The sequence below is a fragment of the Salmo salar genome, chromosome ssa14 (assembly GCF_905237065.1).
Source record: "Salmo salar chromosome ssa14, Ssal_v3.1, whole genome shotgun sequence".
Classification (NCBI taxonomy): Eukaryota; Metazoa; Chordata; class Actinopteri; order Salmoniformes; family Salmonidae; genus Salmo; species Salmo salar.
Window position 1 is genome coordinate 14,415,253 of NC_059455.1, and position 21,084 is coordinate 14,436,336.

The 21,084-nt window shown below is 45.6% G+C and overlaps 1 protein-coding gene across 3 annotated transcripts in view; it reads left to right on the forward strand.

Annotated features, from left to right (window-relative positions):
• The window catches only part of LOC106568916 (rab effector MyRIP), a 63,783-nt gene that overhangs the window by 22,782 nt on the left and 19,917 nt on the right, over positions 1 to 21,084 (forward strand). For all 3 annotated transcript variants that reach the window (XM_014139747.2, XM_014139749.2, XM_014139748.2), the window contains exons 4-5: positions 10,651 to 10,787; positions 17,901 to 17,978. In XM_014139747.2, the coding sequence (XP_013995222.2) occupies positions 10,651 to 10,787; positions 17,901 to 17,978 (215 nt within the window). The remainder of the gene's footprint in view (positions 1 to 10,650; positions 10,788 to 17,900; positions 17,979 to 21,084) is intronic.

Here is a 21,084-nt window from a genome sequence, read left to right on the forward strand (position 1 = left end):
TTTAAATCTCAAAATACATTACAATTTAAATTTCCTGCTGCACAGGAAAAATATCTGCAACAACAGAGTAATCAAATTAATGCAGGTGCATAATTTTGGCACCCAGAATCAAATCTTGCATGGTCTGGCCAGTAAGTCTATTTTGTCTGTCATGAGAGACTAGCAGCTTCACTACAGGTGGTGCTTTCATGCCTTAGTGAGTCTGTTCAACGAGGCAGGATGCAGAAGAACTGTGAACTATGCTTGTTGCCCTGGTTGACTTGTCCAGCATCTCTCTGGCCTTGTTTATACCTGGCGCTAACATGGGTTCTGTGTCCTGATCTTGTCCACATTCTGATTGTGCCAACATTTTCAGACATGCGTCTACTCATGGTACTAAAATGTGTCTCTTATCTGTCCTCTGTGTCCACATTGTGACCAGATGTCCTGGTCCTACCCTGGCTAAATATGTGGTTGCTTCTCCAATTCTCCAACTCCAATTCGCATGTTAGTCCATTATAGCCTAGTTTGTTAAATAGCCTACATAAACAAAATGCCAAAATGTGAGGCTATCCCATATTTTCTTAATATATTGAACAGTCCACATTGTTCTAAGTAATTGCATGGCTTTAATATGGAAATATATTGTTAAACATAGCATTCGCACTTATGTAGGCCAACTATAAAACGCATCATGAGCCATGGGCCAAACATTGCCAAAAAGCAAGATAAGTCACCATTGATAAGACCTAAAAAGACAGTGAATAATTCGAATCAAATTCTAATAAAACAAAAAAGCTACTTGTTTTAAATAAGCCACAGTATGTCTAAATAGAGTTAGGCTACAGGAACCATAATTGCGTCCCATGGGCATATAATATTAAGACAACATAGACTATGGAGTGTTTTACGCACATCCAACATTTTCGCAGGAGCTGGAAAAATATCCAATATAAAGAGAAAAGGGAAATGTCCACTCACTGTTATAGTGCTCCCAATTGTATATCTATAGCCTACCATCGCTGTTGATATGGCCAATAGTGACTTTGCCAGGTAAATTAACAGCCTACAAGCGGATTCAGCAGCATGGACAGCAATCGAAATTCCCGCGATTTGACAGTTACGTCCCTCAGAGTAAAGTTGAAGATAATAAACAAAAAACAATATCAGTCTTTTTAGTTAAATAAATGGATGCTCCTAATCAGGGTTCCTACGGTCACTGACACCCTTCATGCAATGGGCATCTGTCACGGGCTGGCTCGAGGAACAACAGGAGAGGTAGAGTCAGGCGCAGGAGACAGAGAGTTCGGGACCACACTTCTTTATTTGAAGCAACTGTATGTGGTCGACAAAGTATAGGGGCGCAGCCCTTAAAGATTCTGCGGTGGTGTACACAAATAAAATAAACCACTGGCAGAAGGAAAACTCAGTACACATTCTTTTCGCACAAAAAACCCGGACAAGCAACACAATCACGTACAACCACATACATCCTACGCTAACCTAAATAACCCCCCCTTACTAATGACTAACCCAAAACAGGTGCGTGCCTACCTAGACCTAACCAAACGAAAGTGAAACAAAAAGGGATCGATGGTAGCTAGTAGGCCGGCGACGACGACCGCCGAGCTCCGCCCGGGCGAGGAGGGGCGCCACCATCCGTCACTGTCGTGACAGTACTCCCCCCCTGACGCGCGGCTCCCGCAGCGCGCCGACGCCGGCCTCGAGGACGCCCCGGAGGGCGAGGCGCAGGGCGATCCGGATGGAGGCTGTGGAACTCCCGGGTGAGCGCTGGGTCCAGTATGTCCTCCACCGGTACCCAGTACCTCTCCTCCGGGCCGTACCCCTCCCAGTCCACAGACGCCCGGCGTCTGGAGTCCAAGATGGACCGGACTGTGTACGCCGGGGGCCTCCCGATGTCCAGGGGGGGTGGAGGGACCTCCCGTACCTCATTTTCCTGCAGCGGACCAGCTACCACCGGCCTGAGGAGAGACACATGAAACGAGGGGTTAATACGATAATAAGAAGGAAGTTGTAATCTGTAACACACCTCGTTTATTCTCCTCAGGACTTTAAATGGCCCCACAAACTGCGGACCCAGCTTCCGGCAGGGCAGGCGGAGGGGCAGGTTCCGGGTCGAGAGCCAGACTCTCTCCCCTGGGGTGAACACGGGGGCCTCGCTGCGGTGCCGGTCAGCGCTCGCTTTTTGTTGCTCCCTGGCTCGTTCCAGGGATTCCTGCACAGCGTTCCAGGTCTCCCTTGAGCGCTGAACCCATTCCTCCACCGCAGGGGCCTCCGTCTGGCTCTGATGCCATGGCCCCAGGACCGGCTGATAACCCAACACACATTGGAATGGTGACATGTTGGTGGAGGAGTGGCGCAAAGAGTTCTGAGCCATTTCGGCCCATGGCACGAACCTTGCCCACTCCCCTGGCCGGTCCTGGCAGTAAGACCGCAGGAACCTGCCCACCTCCTGGTTTACCCTTTCCACCTGCCCATTACTTTCGGGGTGAAACCCCGAGGTCAGACTGACCGAAACCCCCAGTCGCTCCATAAACGCCCGCCACACTCGGGACGTGAACTGGGGGCCTCGATCTGAGACGATATCCTCGGGCACCCCGTAGTGCCGGAAGACGTGGGTGAATAAGGCTTCCGCGGTCTGCAGGGCCGTAGGAAGACCGGGTAACGGAAGCAGACGGCAGGACTTAGAAAACCGGTCCACAACGACCAGGATCGTAGTGTTGCCCTGAGACGGCGGGAGATCGGTCAAGAAATCCACCGCCAGGTGGGACCATGGTCGTTGTGGAACCGGGAGGGGTTGTAATTTCCCTCTAGGCAGGTGCCTGGGAGCCTTACTCTGAGCGCACACCGAACAGGAGGAGACATAGTGCCTCACGTCCCTCACCAAGGTGGGCCACCAGTATCTCCCACTAAGACCACGCACTGTCCGCTCTACCCCTGGGTGACCCGAGGAGGGAAGCGTGTGAGCCCACCGAATCAGCCGATCGCGAACACCGAGCAGAACGTACTTACGACCCACTGGACACTGCGGAGGAGTAGGGTCCGTCCGTAACGCCCGCTCGATGTCCGCGTCCACCTCCCAGACCACCGGTGCCACCAGGCAGGAGGCTGGAAGTATGGGCGTGGGATCGGTGGACCGTTCCTCGGCATCATGGAGACGAGACAGTGCGTCGGCCTTAGTGTTCCGGGAACCTGGGATATACGAGATGTTAAACCGAAATCTCGTAAAGAACATCGCCCACCTGGCTTGACGCGGTTCAGTCTCCTCGCCGCCCGGATGTACTCCAGATTGCGGTGGTCAGTCCAGATGAGAAAAGGGTGACGCGCCCCCTCAAGCCAATGTCTCCACACCTTCAGGGCTCTGACCACAGCCAACAGCTCCCTGTCCCCCACATCATAGTTACGCTCCGCCGGACTCAACTTCCTAGAGAAGAAGGCGCAGGGGCGGAGCTTGGGGGGGGGCGCCCGAGCGCTGGGACAGTACGGCTCCTACCCCAGCCTCGGACGCGTCCACCTCCACTATGAAGGGCAAAGAGGGGTCCGGGTGCGCCAGCACCAGAGCGTCGGTGAACAAAACCTTCAGACGACTAAAGGCCCTGTCCGCCTCCGCGGACCACTGCAACCGCACCGGGCCCCCCTTCAACAGTGAGGTAATGGGAGCCGCCACCTGCCCAAAGCCCCGGATAAACCTCCGGTAGTAATTGGCAAATCCCAAAAACCGCTGCACCTCCTTCACCGTGGTGGGAGTCGGCCAATTACGCACGGCTGAGACGCGGTCACATTCCATCACTACCCCTGATGAGGAAATGCGATACCCCAAGAAAGAGACGGCTGGTTTGGAAAACTCACATTTCTCAGCCTGACGTATAGGTAATGCTCCACCAGTCGCCCAAGCACTTTACGCACCAGAGACACATGCTCGGCGCGTGTAGCGGAGTAGACCAGAATGTCATCGATGTACACCACTACACCCTGACCGAGCAGGTCCTGGAGAATCTCGTCCACAAAGGATTGAAAGACTGCGGGAGCATTCTTTAACCCATACGGCATGACGAGGTACTCATAATGGCCAGATGTGGTACTAAATGCAGTTTTCCACTTGTCCCCTCCTCGGATACGCACCAGATTATATGCGCTCCTGAGATCCAATTTCGTGAAGAAGCGCGCCCCGTGAAATGACTCCATCGCCGAGGCGATGAGAGGTAGTGGGTAACTGAAACCCACTGTGATGGCATTTAGACCTCTATAGTCAATGCACGGGCGCAGACCTCCCTCCTTCTTCTTCACGAAAAAGAAGCTCGAGGAGACGGGTGAGTGAGATGGCCGAATGTATCCCTGCCTCAAGGACTCAGTGACGTATGTCTCCATAGCCGCTGTTTCCTCCTGAGACAGGGGATAAACGTGACTACGAGGAAGGGCAGCGCCCACCTGGAGGTTTATCGCACAGTCTCCTCATCGATGAGGTGGTAATTGGGTCGCCTTCGTTTTACTGAAGGCGATAGCCAAATCGGCATACTCTGAGGGAATGTGCACGGTGGAGACTTGGTCTGGACTCTCCACCATAGTCGCACCGATGGAAACTCCTATGCACCTGCCCGAGCACTCATTTGACCACCCCTTAAGAGCCCTCTGTCCCCACGAAATCTTAGGGTTGTGAGTGGCTAGCCAGGGAATCCCTAGAACCACTGGAAACGCTGGGGAATCGATGAGGAAAAGACTAATCCGCTCCTCATGACCCCCCAGCATTACCATGACCAGAGGCACAGTGACCTCCCTGACCAGCCCTGACCCTAGTGGTCGACTGTCTAGGGCGTGCACGGGGAAGGGTTGGTCCAACTGGACCAGGGGAATCCCTAACTTAGCCGCGACCCCACGGTCCATAAAACTCCCTGCTGCGCCTGAATCGACTCGCGCCTTAAACCGGGAGTGAGGGGAGAAACCAGGAAAAGACACTGACACATACATGTGACAGACAGGGGGGTCTGGGTGAGTCTGCGACCACATGAGGTGCAGGAGCGACCTCCCCCTCCAGTCTTCCTGGCTGCTGCCCCCCCTATCTCCATAGGCGTGGGAGCAGGAGGGCTGGAGGGTGGAATGAGCAGGGCCCGGGTCGGACGTCCGCGGGCGGCCAGCAGATTGTCCAGTCGGATGGACAGATCCACCAGTTGGTCCAGTGTGTGGGTCGTGTCCCGACATGCTAATTCCCGGCGGACGTCCTCCCTCAAACTACAACGGTAGTGATCTATAAGGGCCCTCTCATTCCACCCTGCTCCCGCGGCCAGGGTCCGGAACTCGAGAGCGAAATCCTGCGCGCTCCTCGTCTCCTGCCTCAGGTGAAACAGCCGCTCACCCGCCGCTCTCCCCTCCGGGGGATGATCGAATACTGCCCGAAAGCGGCGGGTGAACTCTGGGTAGTTGTCCCTGGCTGAGTCCGGACTGTCCCACACGGTGTTTGCCCATTCCAGGGCCTTACCCGTGAGACAGGAGACAAGGACGCTGACGCCCTTACACCCAGCGGCCGTTCCATCGTACTCCCTGGGGGGAACGAGTTTCACCCCACTGGTACTGGGTGCTGTGGGTGCTGGTGGGGGCGCAGGCTGTTGGCCTGCCGTGTTCAGGGGGCCGAGAGCGCGTCGGTCCCAGCTCTCCAGGCGCGCCAACACCTGATCCATGGCGTTCCCCAGCCGGTGGAGCAGGGTGGAGTGTTGGTCTACGGTTTCCTCCATGGACATGGCTAGCGCTGAAGCTCCTGCTGACTCCATTAAGTTGTGGTACGTGATTTCTGTCACGGGCTGGCTCGAGGAACAACAGGAGAGGTAGAGTCAGGCGCAGGAGACAGAGAGTTCGGGACCACACTTCTTTATTTGAAGCAACTGTATGTGGTCGACAAAGTATAGGGGCGCAGCCCTTAAAGATTCTGCGGTGGTGTACACAAATAAAATAAACCACTGGGAGAAGGAAAACTCAGTACACGTTCTTTTCGCACAAAAAAACCCGGACAAGCAACACAATCACGTACAACCACATACATCCTACGCTAACCTAAATAACCCCCCCCTTACTATTGACTAACCCAAAACAGGTGCGTGCCTACCTAGACCTAACCAAACGAAAGTGAAACAAAAAGGGATCGATGGTAGCTAGTAGGCCGGCGACGACGACCGCCGAGCTCCGCCCGGCCGAGGAGGGGCGCCACCATCCGTCACTGTCGTGACAGCATCGCACAAATGAGTCCAAACGTTTCACAGAATCTGGACAAATATACAGTGTATACATGTATATATGTCCAATATAAATTAAAAAGGGGAATATCTGTTGACTGTTTTGCTGTTCGTGATATTTTCAAAAAACATTGGTGATGTAGGCTGCTGATAAGGCTACTGTGTGTGCCTCCGTTGGCAAAATCAATGCCTTAAACAATTGTGTCACCACAAAAACCAGCTTTTGGTCGGTCTAGTTGTGCTGACTGAAATTGGCATATTGGCGCATGTTACACCTCAAATATTTCCACCCCTCCCACCTCAGCGCAATGGAGTTGATGTTAGACAGATAAATAACCAAAACTAGCGGATTGCTGGCTTTTACAAGGAGAAATTGCCAAAGAGTGTGCGTTTGACACTAGCGCCGCCTTAACGCCAGTCTAATGATGATTTATGGAATTCACTGTCCAGATTCATATACACTCGGAAGATATCCAGAACAAGTGTGTATCTGACTACCTCCGGAGGTAGGCAGGAAGATCTGATCTCGATCTGACCTGTCTTTTGATTTGTCTACACCTGTTTAAAAATGTGGGCACAATCAGAACAAAGGTCTCATGTTACCAGGTATAAACGGGACTTCTGTAAGTGAGTCAACCTGGGCAACGGTTGGCTGGGAGTAATATGTGAAGTTTGATTGTCTGAGAGTGTACAAGGGAAAGCAGGACATTGGCTGAGAGTGTACAGGGGTACGCCGTTCATTGACTAAGTCTACATGAGGCAGCAGGTGAAGTCTGATTGTGTGAGTGTACAGCGTAAAGCAGCCTATTGGCTGAGAGTGTTCAAGAGACAGTGTGTCATTGGCTTACTGGGTTCAGGAAGCAACAGGTGAGAGTAGAGGTCTTCACATGTCAAAAAAGTTGGACCTGTTCACAAAGTAGACCTGGGGCTTTCCCAGCCGGACCCGATATGCATAATTTATTTTGTATTTTTATATAGAGACCCGTTCCGAAAGTACCCGAGGAACACTAGACCCATTCCGTGTAGACCTGTTCAGATCCAGACCCGGTCCAATCCGAATGAGGGAAGCAGCAGAAAAGGCTGTAGTGCATGCAATTTCTCATAGTTACAAATAACAACTCCATTCAGGATATAAAGCAGCAGTCTGTTGGCTCTTGGTCATTGTAGACTATCCTTCTCATTTAACTTTTAACTCCGTCATTTTAATTCCATCTTCCATTGATTAGATATCTCCTAACTTTTGCCCCACAAGGAGGCTCTATGACAGTAGCCTATTGCCGCTTTGTTCACTTATGATTGGCCAACAACAACAACAAGCTACACACTCTCGTGAAAAGCAAAGAGCAGCAGCATAAATGTAACACATTTTCTCTCGCTCTTTACTGCAGCAGTCGGGTTCAGATCTATATGGTTCCTTCCGGACAAGTCATTTAAAATTACACATAACGAGACTCCTGACAATCATATCAGATCCGACCCAGACCTGTGACATTATTTAGAATTCTGAATCCGGACCCTCTCGGGTATCGGGTACAACTGGATCCGTGAAGACCTCTGGCTGAGAGTATACAGAGAAAAGCAGGCTTTTGGCTGAGAGTGTTCAAGAGACAATAGAGTCGTTTGACAGTGCAGCCTACTGCCGACTGACTGATCTACAAAGAACCTTGCATCATAAATAAATACTCATTATTATTTGTATATCAGTCAGTGTGTCATTGGTTGACAGGGTTCAGGAATTAGCATTCTTAATTCCATTCCTTTACTAGATTTGTGTGTACTTGTCACAGGTGTCAAATGGAGTAGACCAAGGCGCAGCGTGTTTAGTGCTCATCTTGAAGTTTAATGAAGAAATAGAACACTTTACAAAAGAAACAAAATGACAGCCAACAGTTCAGTCAGGTTTCCAAACTACTAAACGGAAAACAACTACCCACACAACCCTGTGGGAAAAGGCTACCTAAGTATGGTTCCCAATCAGAGACAACGATAGACAGCTGTCCCTGATTGAGAACCATACACGGCCAAAACAAAGAAATACCAAAACATAGAAAAAGGAACATAAAATGCCCACCCTAGTCACACCCTGGCCTAACCAAAATAGAGAATAAAAACCTCTCTATGGCCAGGGCGTGACAGTACCCCCCCCCCCCAGTACCCCCCCGGACTCCGGCCGCAAAACCTGAACCTATAGGGGAGGGTCTGGGTGGGCTTTTCTCCGTGGTGGCGGCTCCGGTGAGGGACGCAGACCACGCTCCACCTCTGGCACGGCCCACTTCGGTGGCGCTTCTGGAGCGGGGACCCTCGCCGCCGACCCCGGACTGGGCACCGACTCTGGCAGCTCCGGACAGGCGGGCGACTCTGGCAGCTCTGGACAGGAGTCAGGCACAGGACTCACCAAGCTGGGGAGAATTGCAGGAGGCCTGGCTCTGGGAGCAGGCACAGGACTCACCAGGCTGGGGAGACATGCAGGAGGCCTGGCTCTGGGCGCAGGCACAGGATTCACCAGGCTGAGGAGACATGCAGGAGGCCTGGCTCTGGGAGCAGGCACAGGACTCACCAGGCAGGGGAGACATGCAGGAGGCCTGGCTCTGGGCGCAGGCACAGGATAGACCGGGCTGTGGGGGAGCACTGGAGGAAGAGTGCGAGGAGCAGGCACAGGACGTACTGGGCCATGGAGGCTGACTGGAGGTCTGGAGCTCGGGGCTGACACACCCCGTCCTGGCTGGATGGTTCTTCTCGCCCAGCACGGGAGTAGCGCAGGTACAGGACAAACTGTGCTGCGCTGGTGAATGGGGGGTACCGTGCGTAGAGCAGGCGCAGGATAACCTGGGCCGAAGAGGCACACTGGAGACCAGATACGCTGAGCCGGCGCACTTCTTCCTGGCTGACGGCCCACTCTCGCACGGCAACGATGCTTGTACCGAGCCTGGCTGTAAGTGCGCATGGATGAAACAGTGCGCATCACCGCATAGCATGGTGCTTGTTCAGTCACTTGCTCCCCACGGTAAGCACGGGGAGTTGGCTCAGGTCTTACAACCGCCTTAGCTAATCTACCCGTGTGCCCCCCCCAAAAAAAAAAATTTTCCGCTGCCTCTCGGCCTCCTGTTGCCTTCCTAGCCGTTCCTCCCAGAAACGTCGTTCCGCCTTCGCTGCCTCTATCTCCTCCGGCGGGCGGCAGTACTCTCCCGGCCTTGTCCACAGTCCTGCCCCATCCAGGATCTCCTCCCAGGTCCATGACTCCCTTTTACCACGCTGCTTGGTCCGTTGGTGGTGGGTAGTTCTGTCACACCGGTTGAAAGTAGAGGACCAAGGTGCAGCGTGGTGAGCGTACGTATTCTCTTTATTGGAAAGACGCCAAACAAAACAATAAACTCTACCCAACAAACCGTGAAGCTAAAGGAAAAGGAACATAGAATGCCCACATAGAAAAAGGAACATAGAATGCCCACCCTAGTCACACCCTGGCCTAACCAAAATAGAGAATAAAAACCTCTCTATGGCCAGGGCGTGACAGTTCTGGGTATATGTTGTGTAATTGTTAGATATTGTTAGATATTACTTGTTACATATTACTGCACTGTCGGGGCTAGAAGCACAAGCATTTCACTACATCTGTTAAACATGTGTATGTGACTAATAATTTGATTTCAGCAGGTCATTGGCAGGTCATTAACTGAGATTTTACAGGCCTTCTGTCTCCTCCTGTACACTCTGGACCAGCTGTTTCTAATGACAGCCCTGTTCTGCCCAGCTGTTCCACTGTAGGATTTAGACCTGTGGACTGTTGACCTACATACGCAGCTAGAATTAAGATGCTTTCCCTGGCAGACAAAATGTGTGTGTGTGTGTGTGTGTGATCTTGTTCTTCTATCCTCATGGGGACCTGAAATCCCCAAAAGGATAGTAAAACAAAGGAAAATTCTCCCTCCCTAATGGAATAGTTCTAAAAGTTACAACAAAATGGAATAGTCCCTGAATAGAATCTGTTAGAAATTCACTGCTCGACTGAGGGACCTTACAGATAATTGTTTGTGTGGTGTAAAGAGATGAGGAAGCCGTTCAAAAATCATGTTAAACATTTTTATTGCACACAGAGTCCATGCAACTTATTATGTGACTTGTTAAGCACATTTATACTCCTGAACTAATTTAGGCTTGCCATAACAAAGGGATTGAAAACTTATTGACTCAAGACATTTCAGCTTTTCATTTATTTGTAAAATATTCTAAATACATAATTCCACTTTGACATTATGCTGTATTGTCTGTAGGCCAGTGACAAAAAATCTCAATTTAGTCCATTTAAAATTCAGGCTGTAACACAACATCAGGAAAAAAATCAAGGGGTGTTAATACTTTCCAAAGCACTGTATATCACCACATCTCATCAGTCCTCTTTTCTCTCTCCTCTTTGTTGTCATTGTGCCAGGCTTCTGAAGACCCAGTCCCTGGAGTGGTACTACAACAATGTAAAGTGTCGCTTCAAGAGGTTTGGTAGTGCCAAGGTGCTGAAGACACTATACAGAAAACACCTGGCGGAGCATGGGACGCTGGGAGAACTCACAGGTACTGGACTGGACAGTTTTTTTTTACTGCTGCCACTACATTAACCGAACGTTTGCATCAACCGTAAGAGTGCAGAGACTCTCTGCTTGTGGCAAATCTTCCAGCATCTTAGGGATAAATCAACATTTCCAGAATGGTTACATGGAGGAAAATGGGGAGGGTAATGCTTTTTCAATTTCAGTCAAGGGGAGGTCTAGTAATCTAGTCCAGGGGAGGTCATGTAATTTGTAATTGATAAAATGTCAATATTTCTTAGTGTGCTGCCATCCAATGCCTGTGCTGTGTAGGCCTACAGTGTCAGTTCAGGAGGAGTGAAAGGCTTCCTCCAAATGTTTTCTTTTAAATTAGGCCTAGTCTAAAAAATATTGCACATGGACTAGCCTATACTTTATGTTCTGTTCAGTTTGAGAAGTAAGAGCGCAAAGATGAGAAGGTCAACTTTGATAGCTTGCTACTACTATAATTGATTAAAAACAATATTTTTCTTACCCATGATGTATTTATCAGAGTTATTGACCTCTCAATAAGGCAGATTCAAGTAACTTTGTGCTGCTAAAACTTGATGCAGCAGCCACAGCACAATCAATCGGAAACGGACAGCTAATGTTGCTGAAAGTAGGCAAATTTGAGTAGGCAACCGTCTTCATTTGAATTAGACTTTACTAACAACAAGAAGACTTTGTGTTGGAGCCTATTTCTTCCTATTTACGAAATAAGAGGCATGCCTGCCTGTTTTACAGATTAAATTAGGCTGTAGGCTGCTATATCCATAGATTTGTCTGTCAATTCCTCCACCCACCATGCACTCTTTAAATAACCTGCCTCCCTGTCAGTGAAGGGCTGTTACTATCCAGATAAAGGTAAGACCCAGATGCAGACCGTGTCGAAGTAACAATGTTTATTACAGCAACAGGGGCAAAGGTACAGGACGGCAGGCAGGCTCAGGGTCAGGACAGGCAAGGGTCAAAACCAGGAGGACGAGAAAAGAGAGACTGGGGAAAAGCAGACGCTGATACAAAAACGCTGGTTGACTTGACAAACAAGACGAACTGGCAACAGACAAACAGAGAACACAGGTATAAATGCACAGGGGATAATGGGCAACACCTGGAGGGGGGTGGAGACAATCACAAGGACAGGTGAAAAAGATCAGGGTGTGACAGTTACATTAAAACCAAGTCTACCTTTTATTAAAGAAAATGGCCAATTGAGAACAAGTTCTCGTTTACAACTGCGACCTGGCCAAGATAAAGCAAAGCAGTGCGACAAAAACAACAACACAGAGTTACACATGGGATAAACAAACATCCAGTCGATAACACAATAGAAAAATCTGGATACAGTGTGTGCAAATGAAGTAAGGAGGTAAGGCAATAAATAGGCCATAGTTGCGAAGTAATAACAATTTAGCAATTAACACTGGAGTGATAGATGTGCAAGTAGAAATACTGGTGTGCAAAAGATCAGAAAAACAAAACCAAATATGGGGATGAGGTAGGTAGTTGGATGAGCTATTTACAGATGGGCTGTGTACAGCTGCAGAGATCAGTAAGCTGCTCTGACAGCTGATGCTTAAAGTTAGTGAGGGAGATGTAAGTCTCCAACTTCAGTGATTTTTGCAATTCGTTCCAGTCATTGGCAGCAGAGAACTGGAAGAAAAGGCGGCCAAAGGAGGTGTTGGCTTTGGGGATGACCAGTAAAATATACCTACTGGAGCGCATGCTATGGGTGGGTGTTGCTATGGTGAACAGTGAACTGAGATAAGGCGGAGCTTTACCTAGCAAAGACTTATAGATGACCTGGAGCCAATGGGTTTGACGAGGAATATGTAGCGAGGACCAGCCAACGAGAGTATACAGGTCTCAGTGGTGGGTAGTATATGGGGCTTTGGTGACAAAACGGATGGCACTGTGATACACTGCGTCCAATTTGCTGAGTAGTGTTGGAGGCTAGATTGTAAATTACATCGCTGAAGTCAAGGAAAGGTAGGTTAGTCAGTTTTACAAGGGTATATCAGGCAGCATGAGTGAAGGAAGCTTTGTTGCGAAATAGGAAGCCAATTCTAGATTTAATTTTGGATTGGAGATGCTTAATATGAGTCTGGAAAGAGAGTTTACAGTCTAGCCAGACACCTAGGTATTTATAGTTGTCCACATAAGTCAGAACCGTCCAGAGTAGTGATGCTAGTTGGGCGGGCGGGTGCGGGCAGCGATTGGTTGAAGAGCATGCATTTAGTTTTACTAGCATTTAAGAGCAGTTGGAGGCCACGGAAGGAGTGTTGTATGGCATTGAAGCTCATTTGGAGGTTTGTTAACACAGTGTCCAAAGAAAGGCCAGATGTATACAGAATGGTGTCGTCTGCGTAGAGGTGGATCAAAGAATCACTCACAGCAAGAGCGACATCATTGATATTTACAGAGAAAAGAGTTGGCCCGAGAACTGAACCTTGTGGCACCACCATAGAGACTGCCAGAGGTCCAGACAGCAGGCCCTCCAATTTGACACACTGAACTCTATCTGAGAAGTAGTTAGTGAACCAGGCGAGGCAGTCATTAGAGAAACAAAGGCTGTTGAGTCTGCCGATAAGAATTTGGGGATTGACAGAGTCGAAAGCCTTCGCCAGGTCGATGAAGACGGCTGCACAGTACTGTCTTTTATCGATGGCGGTTATGATATTGTTTAGGACCTTGAGCGTGGCTGAGGTGCACCCATGACCAGCTCGGGAAACCGGACTGCATAGCGGAGAAGGTACGGTGGGATTCGAAATGGTCGGTGATCTGTTTGTTAACTTGGCTATAAAACTTCTACAGGATTGGTGGGTCCCCCGTGGGATGGTTGAGCTAACGTAGGCTAATGTGATTAGCATGAGGTTGTAAGTAACAAGAACATTTCCCAGGACATAGACATATCTGACATTGCCAGAAAGCTGCACTGTCCAATATCCAGTAGCTATTACAGTGAAATAATACCATGCTATTGTTTGAGGTGATAGCACAGTTATGAACTTGAAAATGTATTAATAAACCAATTTAGGGCAGTCTTGATACAAAATATTGAACAGAAATGCAATGGTTCATTGGATCCATCTAAAGCTTTGCACATACACTACTGTCATCTAGTGGCCAAAATCTAAATTGCGCCTGGCCTGGAATAATACATTTTGGCCTTTCTTTTGCATTTCAAAGATGATGGTTTAAATAAAAAAAATTAAAAACGCATGTTAGTCTGGGACAGTTGTGGGATGCGGTAGATGCCAAATTAATACAACCACTAGCATCAAAAAACCTTTAAGCAATGAGCCTGACGCAACAGATGAGAACGTTTAGCTTTAAATGTTGATAAACTATTAGGCTATTTCTTCACAGTATAAGCGCAGCAATGTGCACATGGCAGTAGGCTATAAGCGCAAATGTTCCATTAGCAGGAAAACACAATTCTCAAAAGTAACCACAATTGCGATTATGCATGCATTGCTTTTATTATAAAAGTGCATTTTTATGGTGAAAGTTATCTTCCCCAAACTTGAAACTCACATGCTACTTTTGGCCACTTTAGTTGTGATACACACCTTATCAAAACATATAGGCCTATGGGCTAGGCTACATGATTTTAAAAAGTAGCAAAAAAAACATGCGCTGTTTCTTGCCTTAAGCTAGGTATCATTCACAAGTGACAATATATTATTCACAAGTGATAGGCTAATATTGTCACCCATCACACTATTCTTGATTTAATCTTGTCTTTACATATACTAAATAATATATGTGTGAAATTTGTTTTGATTTAGAATGGGCCATTATCATGCACCTGTATCAAATCAGGGGCAGCGGAAAAAAATACATAAATAGCGAATGGTTCATTTTCATGCCAGCCAGGTAGGCTATACTCCTGTTGTAAAGAGAAGAAATGTGCTTAATATTAGGAAAGTTGAGTTTTAAATATTGTAAGCCTATAGAAAGCTGATGGGATCCTCCTCTTTTTAATAGAGGCCATGTTTTCTCACTCAATTGCATGACCTATTGAAATGTTGGGCAACATGGGCTCAAGACGTATTTGAATAGATTTTCGATAACATTTGCATTGATGTCAGAGTGATTAGAGGGACAATAGAGTGCTGAGTAGCATCAGAGCTTGCAGAAACTAAATGTGAAGTGGAATTTGACTGCCATCATGACTGGTGACCGTCGGTGTGGCGGTATTACAGTCACCATAGCAGCCCTAGTCATACATTCTCATTCTGCTTTGAGCTCTATTCAGGTGCTCTAAATATGCACATAAAGCTGAGGTTATTTGTTGTTATATAACTGCATTACTGAGTCTTGTGTGAGGCATTATCAGCCTTATCCCTGGACTGCGTGTGCCCAGTGTTCATGTAGTTCAGAAGTGGATTGGGGAACACTATGGTCATTTCCAGTCCTTTTAAGGAGGAAGGCAGTGAACTTGAGTGACATGAACTAGATTTGAGAACAAATAAGCCTCATCCTGTTTTCTTTGCGACTCTATTGCTAACTGGCTATGTATTGCAGTTTCTCTCTCTCTCTCTCTCTCTCTCTCTTTCATCAGTCAGAGTCAAAGGAATCAAAGCCAGTGACCCCTCGTCCAGTCTGTGAAGTGTGTGTTATTTTCTCCTAAATGTCCACTGAGCGGCGCAGATACACCATTCAAATGTGTACACAAACGGTGGTGTGTGTTCATGGTTGCCAAGGGAAGCCAGGCTTTCTAAAAAAAAAAAATTTTTAATGTTTTTTTATAAAAAGATACATTTTTATCTTTTGTCTCTCTGTTTTTTTATAATTTTCCTTCAATTCACAAGAGGCTGAATGTATCTCACCGGAGAAAGCATCAGAGCGAGCAAAACATATGTGTAGGCCATCTATCTGATGCTGTCTGAGCAAAAAGAGTATGACATTGTTGCTGCCCGTAGCATTGAATGCAAGGGAAGGCAGCGAGCATTTGGCCTCCCTTGATAAAATAAATATAAAATAATAGCCAATCAGCTGATGGAAGTTCAATATGTAGCTAAACATTGAAGGCTAATGTTAACTAGCTAACGTTGCCCATGAAAGTAAGTTAGACTAGTGAGCAAACATTTTAGCCAGGTGGCCTAAGAAAACAAAAAATAAAACTGTGTACTCTATGACAGAGTCATAGACCGTTTTGTCAACATAAAAGAGAAGGATTGCATTGGTGTTTCTCTAAAAGTGAGTCAATGTTTTTTTTCTACTAGCACGAACGCACACACACACACACAGAAATCAGAACCATGGATAACTCCATCATATTTAGCTTAAGTTGATTGGACTAAATTGTTTTTGGTAATTTTTAGTTGTCACTCTATTAGACTTAGCATAGGTGATTTGATGATGTTGAAATGTTGAAGTTGAAATGGTGTTGAAATAGTGGAGGCAGCTCCTGTTTTCTTTGTGACTTGCGGTAACTTTCCATGGTATTAAATCAATAGTTGTTTAGTAGTCAGAAAATGTTGGAAACATTAATAAATCCTCTTAGATGTAAGGTCCCCCTCTGGTTCCGGTTCTGACCGCCATTTTCACTTATAAATTGATCTGTGGACACCGTAAATCAAATTTGTGCCTATAATGACCCAAATCTAAGTGCTTGTAGCTCAGGACCTGAAGCAAGGATATGCATATTATTGATACCATTTGAAAGGAAACACTTTGAAGTTTGTGGAAATGTTAAATTAATGTAGGAGAATATAACACATTAGATCTGATAAAAGATAATACAAAGAAACAAAACATGTTTTTTGTATATTTTTTGTACCATCATCTTTGAAATGCAAGAGAAAGGCCATAATGTATTATGCCAGCCCAGGCACAATTTAGATTTTGATCACTAGATGGCAGCAGTGTATGTGCAAAGTTTTAGACTGATCCAACGAACGATTGCATTTCTGTTCAAAATGTTGTATCAAGACTGCCCAAATGTGCCTAATTGGTTTATTAATACCTTTTCAAGTTCATAACTGTGTACTCTCCTCAAACAATAGCATGTGATTATTTCATTGTAATAGCTACTGGAAATTGGACAGTGCAGTTAGATTAACAAGAATTGAAGCTTTCTGGCAGTATCAAATATATCGATGTCCTGGGAAATGTTCTTGTTATTTACAATGTCATGGTAATCACATCAGCCTACGTTACCTCAACCGTCCCGCGGGAGACCCACCGATCCAGTAGAGGATTTATCAACCGCTCAACATAAAATAGCCGCATGTCCACACTCCCTCAAATCATTTTGAGACAATATCCTTTCTATTTTATTCAGCTACGTTCAATTGTATTCTTCATACTATAAAATAACATAAAAAAATACCATGGAATTCTAAGCAAATCTTGTCTGCTAAATGAACTAGTGTAGCCCACAGCTACATGGCATAGCCAGATCAAGACCTAACATACTGTAAGGACAACTCAGGGTATGTTTTTCTGTTCTTCTGAAATAGACTACATTTTCTTCGTATCATGTACCTTTAGTCCTGTCTAAAATAAATAATGGATTTATTGTGATGGTGTAGGCTATATTACATGGATGTAGATGACCCAAATGTCTGCATCAGTGGCTTGTAGGCTATGCATGGAAGCCAGTCAATTCTAAATGTGTTTATGTTCATTAACGGTCAATTACCATGAGACCGGCAGTTGTTTGCTTGACAATCACTGGCTGACAAAATGTCATGACCGCCACAGCCCAGGCATAAGTTAACACTGCTCAGGTAAAAAAACATCTATTCGCCTGCAGTTACTCTGAGGCCATCAGCGTGCTACAATGTTTGCTCACGTCAATAGAGTATTTTGTCACTGTTATGCTCAAAATAATTGTCAAAAAGAATTGTGGTTTAAATTGATCTGCAATATTTCTCGCTATAGCCTGCGCACTGTAGCTGTTTGTTTGAATGTTCAGTGTGTGAATGTTGTGGCCATAGTCCTCCTGTTCAGTAAGCACATCACAGGAGACAATTATTTGAAACAGACAAAGTTGTCCAACGCCTTAAGTTTTCCAATACCCATTTTATTTTCCTGTTTACACCTTTTTGCTACATTGTGACCTACTGAACATGACCCATGCCCTGTGTGTTGTATCTTTTTGCAGAGGGTAGCGCGTATGAGGAGAGCATCGGCAACGAGGGCAGCGTCTGTAGTGAAAACGCCTTCTACAGACAGAGTGAAGGTAGGCTTCCGGCTTTCCCCTTCTAAAGCATTTCATGTCTTTACTGAAAGAGCAGATACGGGGGCCGTAGGTAGCCTAGTGGTTAGAATGTTGGGCTAGTAACTGAAAAGTTGCTGGTTTGAATCCCTGTGTCGACGAGGTGAAAAATCTGTTGATCTGCCCTTGAGCAAGGCACTTAACCCTGGTTGTTGTCCATCATGGCTGATCCCTGGCTTGGACCTCACTCTCTGAGGTATCTCAAGGAGATATGCAACAAAAAAAAACATTTCCATTACATACTTGTGTATATTTGTTGACAAATATAAGCATCCCCAATCATTATTATTATTATTATTATTATTATTTTGTTCATAAAATAACTTCTGGTTCCGGTGGCATGCATTGGGAATGGTGGCTATCTCGTGGCTTTTCTTTTGCAAAATAACTATACATTTACTTATTTTCAAATTATTGTCAACATATAACATCACATTAAGGTGTGGGACGTTTACTGTATGGCAAGTAACAATAGCAAGTCTACGGGGAAAAAGTAAGGAACTTGTCTGTCTGTCCTGCATTAAAGACCAAAAATGGTTAAAGAAAATTGTGATAACAAAAAATATATACCAGTTTCATTTAAGGACCAAAAAAATTACAACTGTGCCATATAAATTGCAAAATAGTTGGGAAGAGATTTTCGATGTACCGATTCCATAGCACATGGTTTATGAATTGACACGCAAAACGACGCCGGATTCAAAACTTAGAATTTTTCCATTTAAATTATTATACAACATTCTTGCAACCAATAGAATGTTATATATATGGGGGATACAATCTTCCCAGCTCTGCAGATTTTGCTGTGAGGAGGCAGAGTCATTAGATCATTTATTTTGGTACTGTCCATATGTAGCTCGTTTTTAGTCACAGGTCCAGGAATGACTGAAGAATTGCAACATTTACCTAGAACTAACCCTGCAGATAGCAATACTGGGTGTTTTGAAAAGTCATAGTCAATCGATCAAAAATATAATAATTATTTTAGCAAAAATGTTTCTTTAATTTACAATCTGTAGAAACTATGACAATAGAAAGGTTCAGTACTTTTGTGAAGCATCACAGCACAGTTAAAAATGTATGGCAAATAGAAATCCAAAATGGATGGTTAAGAGATAGATGGGATGGGTTGAATGGAGCTGAAGGGTGGGACTGTCACGTCCTGACCATAGAAAGATGTTATTTTCTATGGTAGAGTAGGTCAGGGCGTGACAGGTTTTTCTTCTATGTTTTCTATTTCTATGTTGTCAGGGTCTAGTTTTGTATTTCTATGTTGTGGTTTTGTTTGGGATGATCTCCAATTAGAGGCAGCTGGTCCTCGTTGTCTCTAATTGGAGATCATACTTAGTTAGGGTTTTTTTCCACCTGGGTTTGTGGGAGATTTTTTTTTGAGTAGTGTATGTTTCTACTCTGTGTCACGGTTTGTTGTTTTGTTCATGTATTGCATAGTTTCACAGTGTAAATAAAATGTGGAACGACACACACACACACACACTGCACTTTGGTCCGCTTCTCCTTACGACAACCGTGACTAATAACAACAAGATAATAAATGTAAAACATACAGGGTCTGTAAAATGTATATAGGTTCAGAACTTTTGTGAAATAGCACAGTTACAAATAGAAATCAAACTGGATTGACATTAGAAATAGAGGAAGGCCAGGACTAAAACCAAACAAAATAGAACTATTGTAAAATAGATTGTGTCTGTAAAATGTGTATAGTATGTATAAACTGAAGGTAGAAGCCAAAGTGTTATTGTTTATTAGTTTACTCCAATTGGGGGAAGGGTGGTAGGGTTTGCTGGGAATAATAAAGGTATATTAAAAGAAAGTGTATATATGTGTGTATATGTATGAATGTTTATGTATGTATATACACTACCGTTCAAAAGTTTGGGGTCACTTAGAAATGTCCTTGTTTTTGAAAGAAAAGCACATTTTTTGTCCATTAAAATAACATCAAATTGATAAGAAATACAGTGTAGACATTGTTAATGTTGTAAATGACTATTGTAGCTGGAAACGACAGATTTTTTTATGGAATATCTACATAGGCGAACAGAGGCCCATTATCAGAAACCATCACTCCTGTGTTCCAATGGCATGTTGTGTTAGCTAATCCAAGTTTATCATATTAAAAGGCCAATTGATAATTAGAAAACCCTTTTGCAATTATGTTAGCACAGCTGAAAACTGTTGTTCTGATTAAAGAAGCAATAAAACTGGCCTTTAGACTAGTTGAGTATCTGAAGCATCAGCATTTGTGGGTTTGATTACAGGCTCAAAATGGCCAGAAACAAATAACTTTCTTCTGAAACTCGTCAGACTATCCTTGTTCTTAGAAATGAAGGCTATTCCATGCGAGAAATTGACAAGAAACTGAAGGTCTCGTACAACGTTGTGTACTACTCCCTTCACAGAACAGCACAAACTGGCTCTAACCAGAATAGAAAGAGTGGGAGGCCCCGGTGCACAACTGAGCAAGGGGACAAGTACATTGGTGTGTCTAGTTTGAGAAACAGACGCCTCACAAGTCCTCAACTGGCAGCTTCATTAAATAGTACCCGCAAAACACCAGTCTCAATGTCAACAGTAAAGAGGTGACTCTGGGATGCTGGCCTTCTAGGCAGAAGGCCAGATATCACTACGCACAGTAGTGATATCACTATGCACAGTTCATACAAGGAATGTTAGCTACTGTAGCTAGCCAGCCATCTAACGTCAGCTGGCTAGCTAACAGCAAGCTTTAACTAGCAATACAAACTGATTGTCATAGCTAGCTAAAGTTAACCAATAGGTAGGCTGGACACATGACATTTGAAACAACGTTCTTTTCTGATAAAAACTAGTTCATTGCATCCGCCGTGGAGCCCAGTTTCATAATATGACCATATTTCCCAACTGCTTGCCGTCGTTTGAAGTAATCGTGAAAAAACAGGCCTTATTTTAGTGCATTTTTCACCCTGCCAGCTCCTATTAGTTCTATTGAGCACGGTGGCATCAACTCGCCTTCCGAAAACTCTATTCCCAGTATATTGTTCAACGTCACAATTCCTGCTTTGCTATT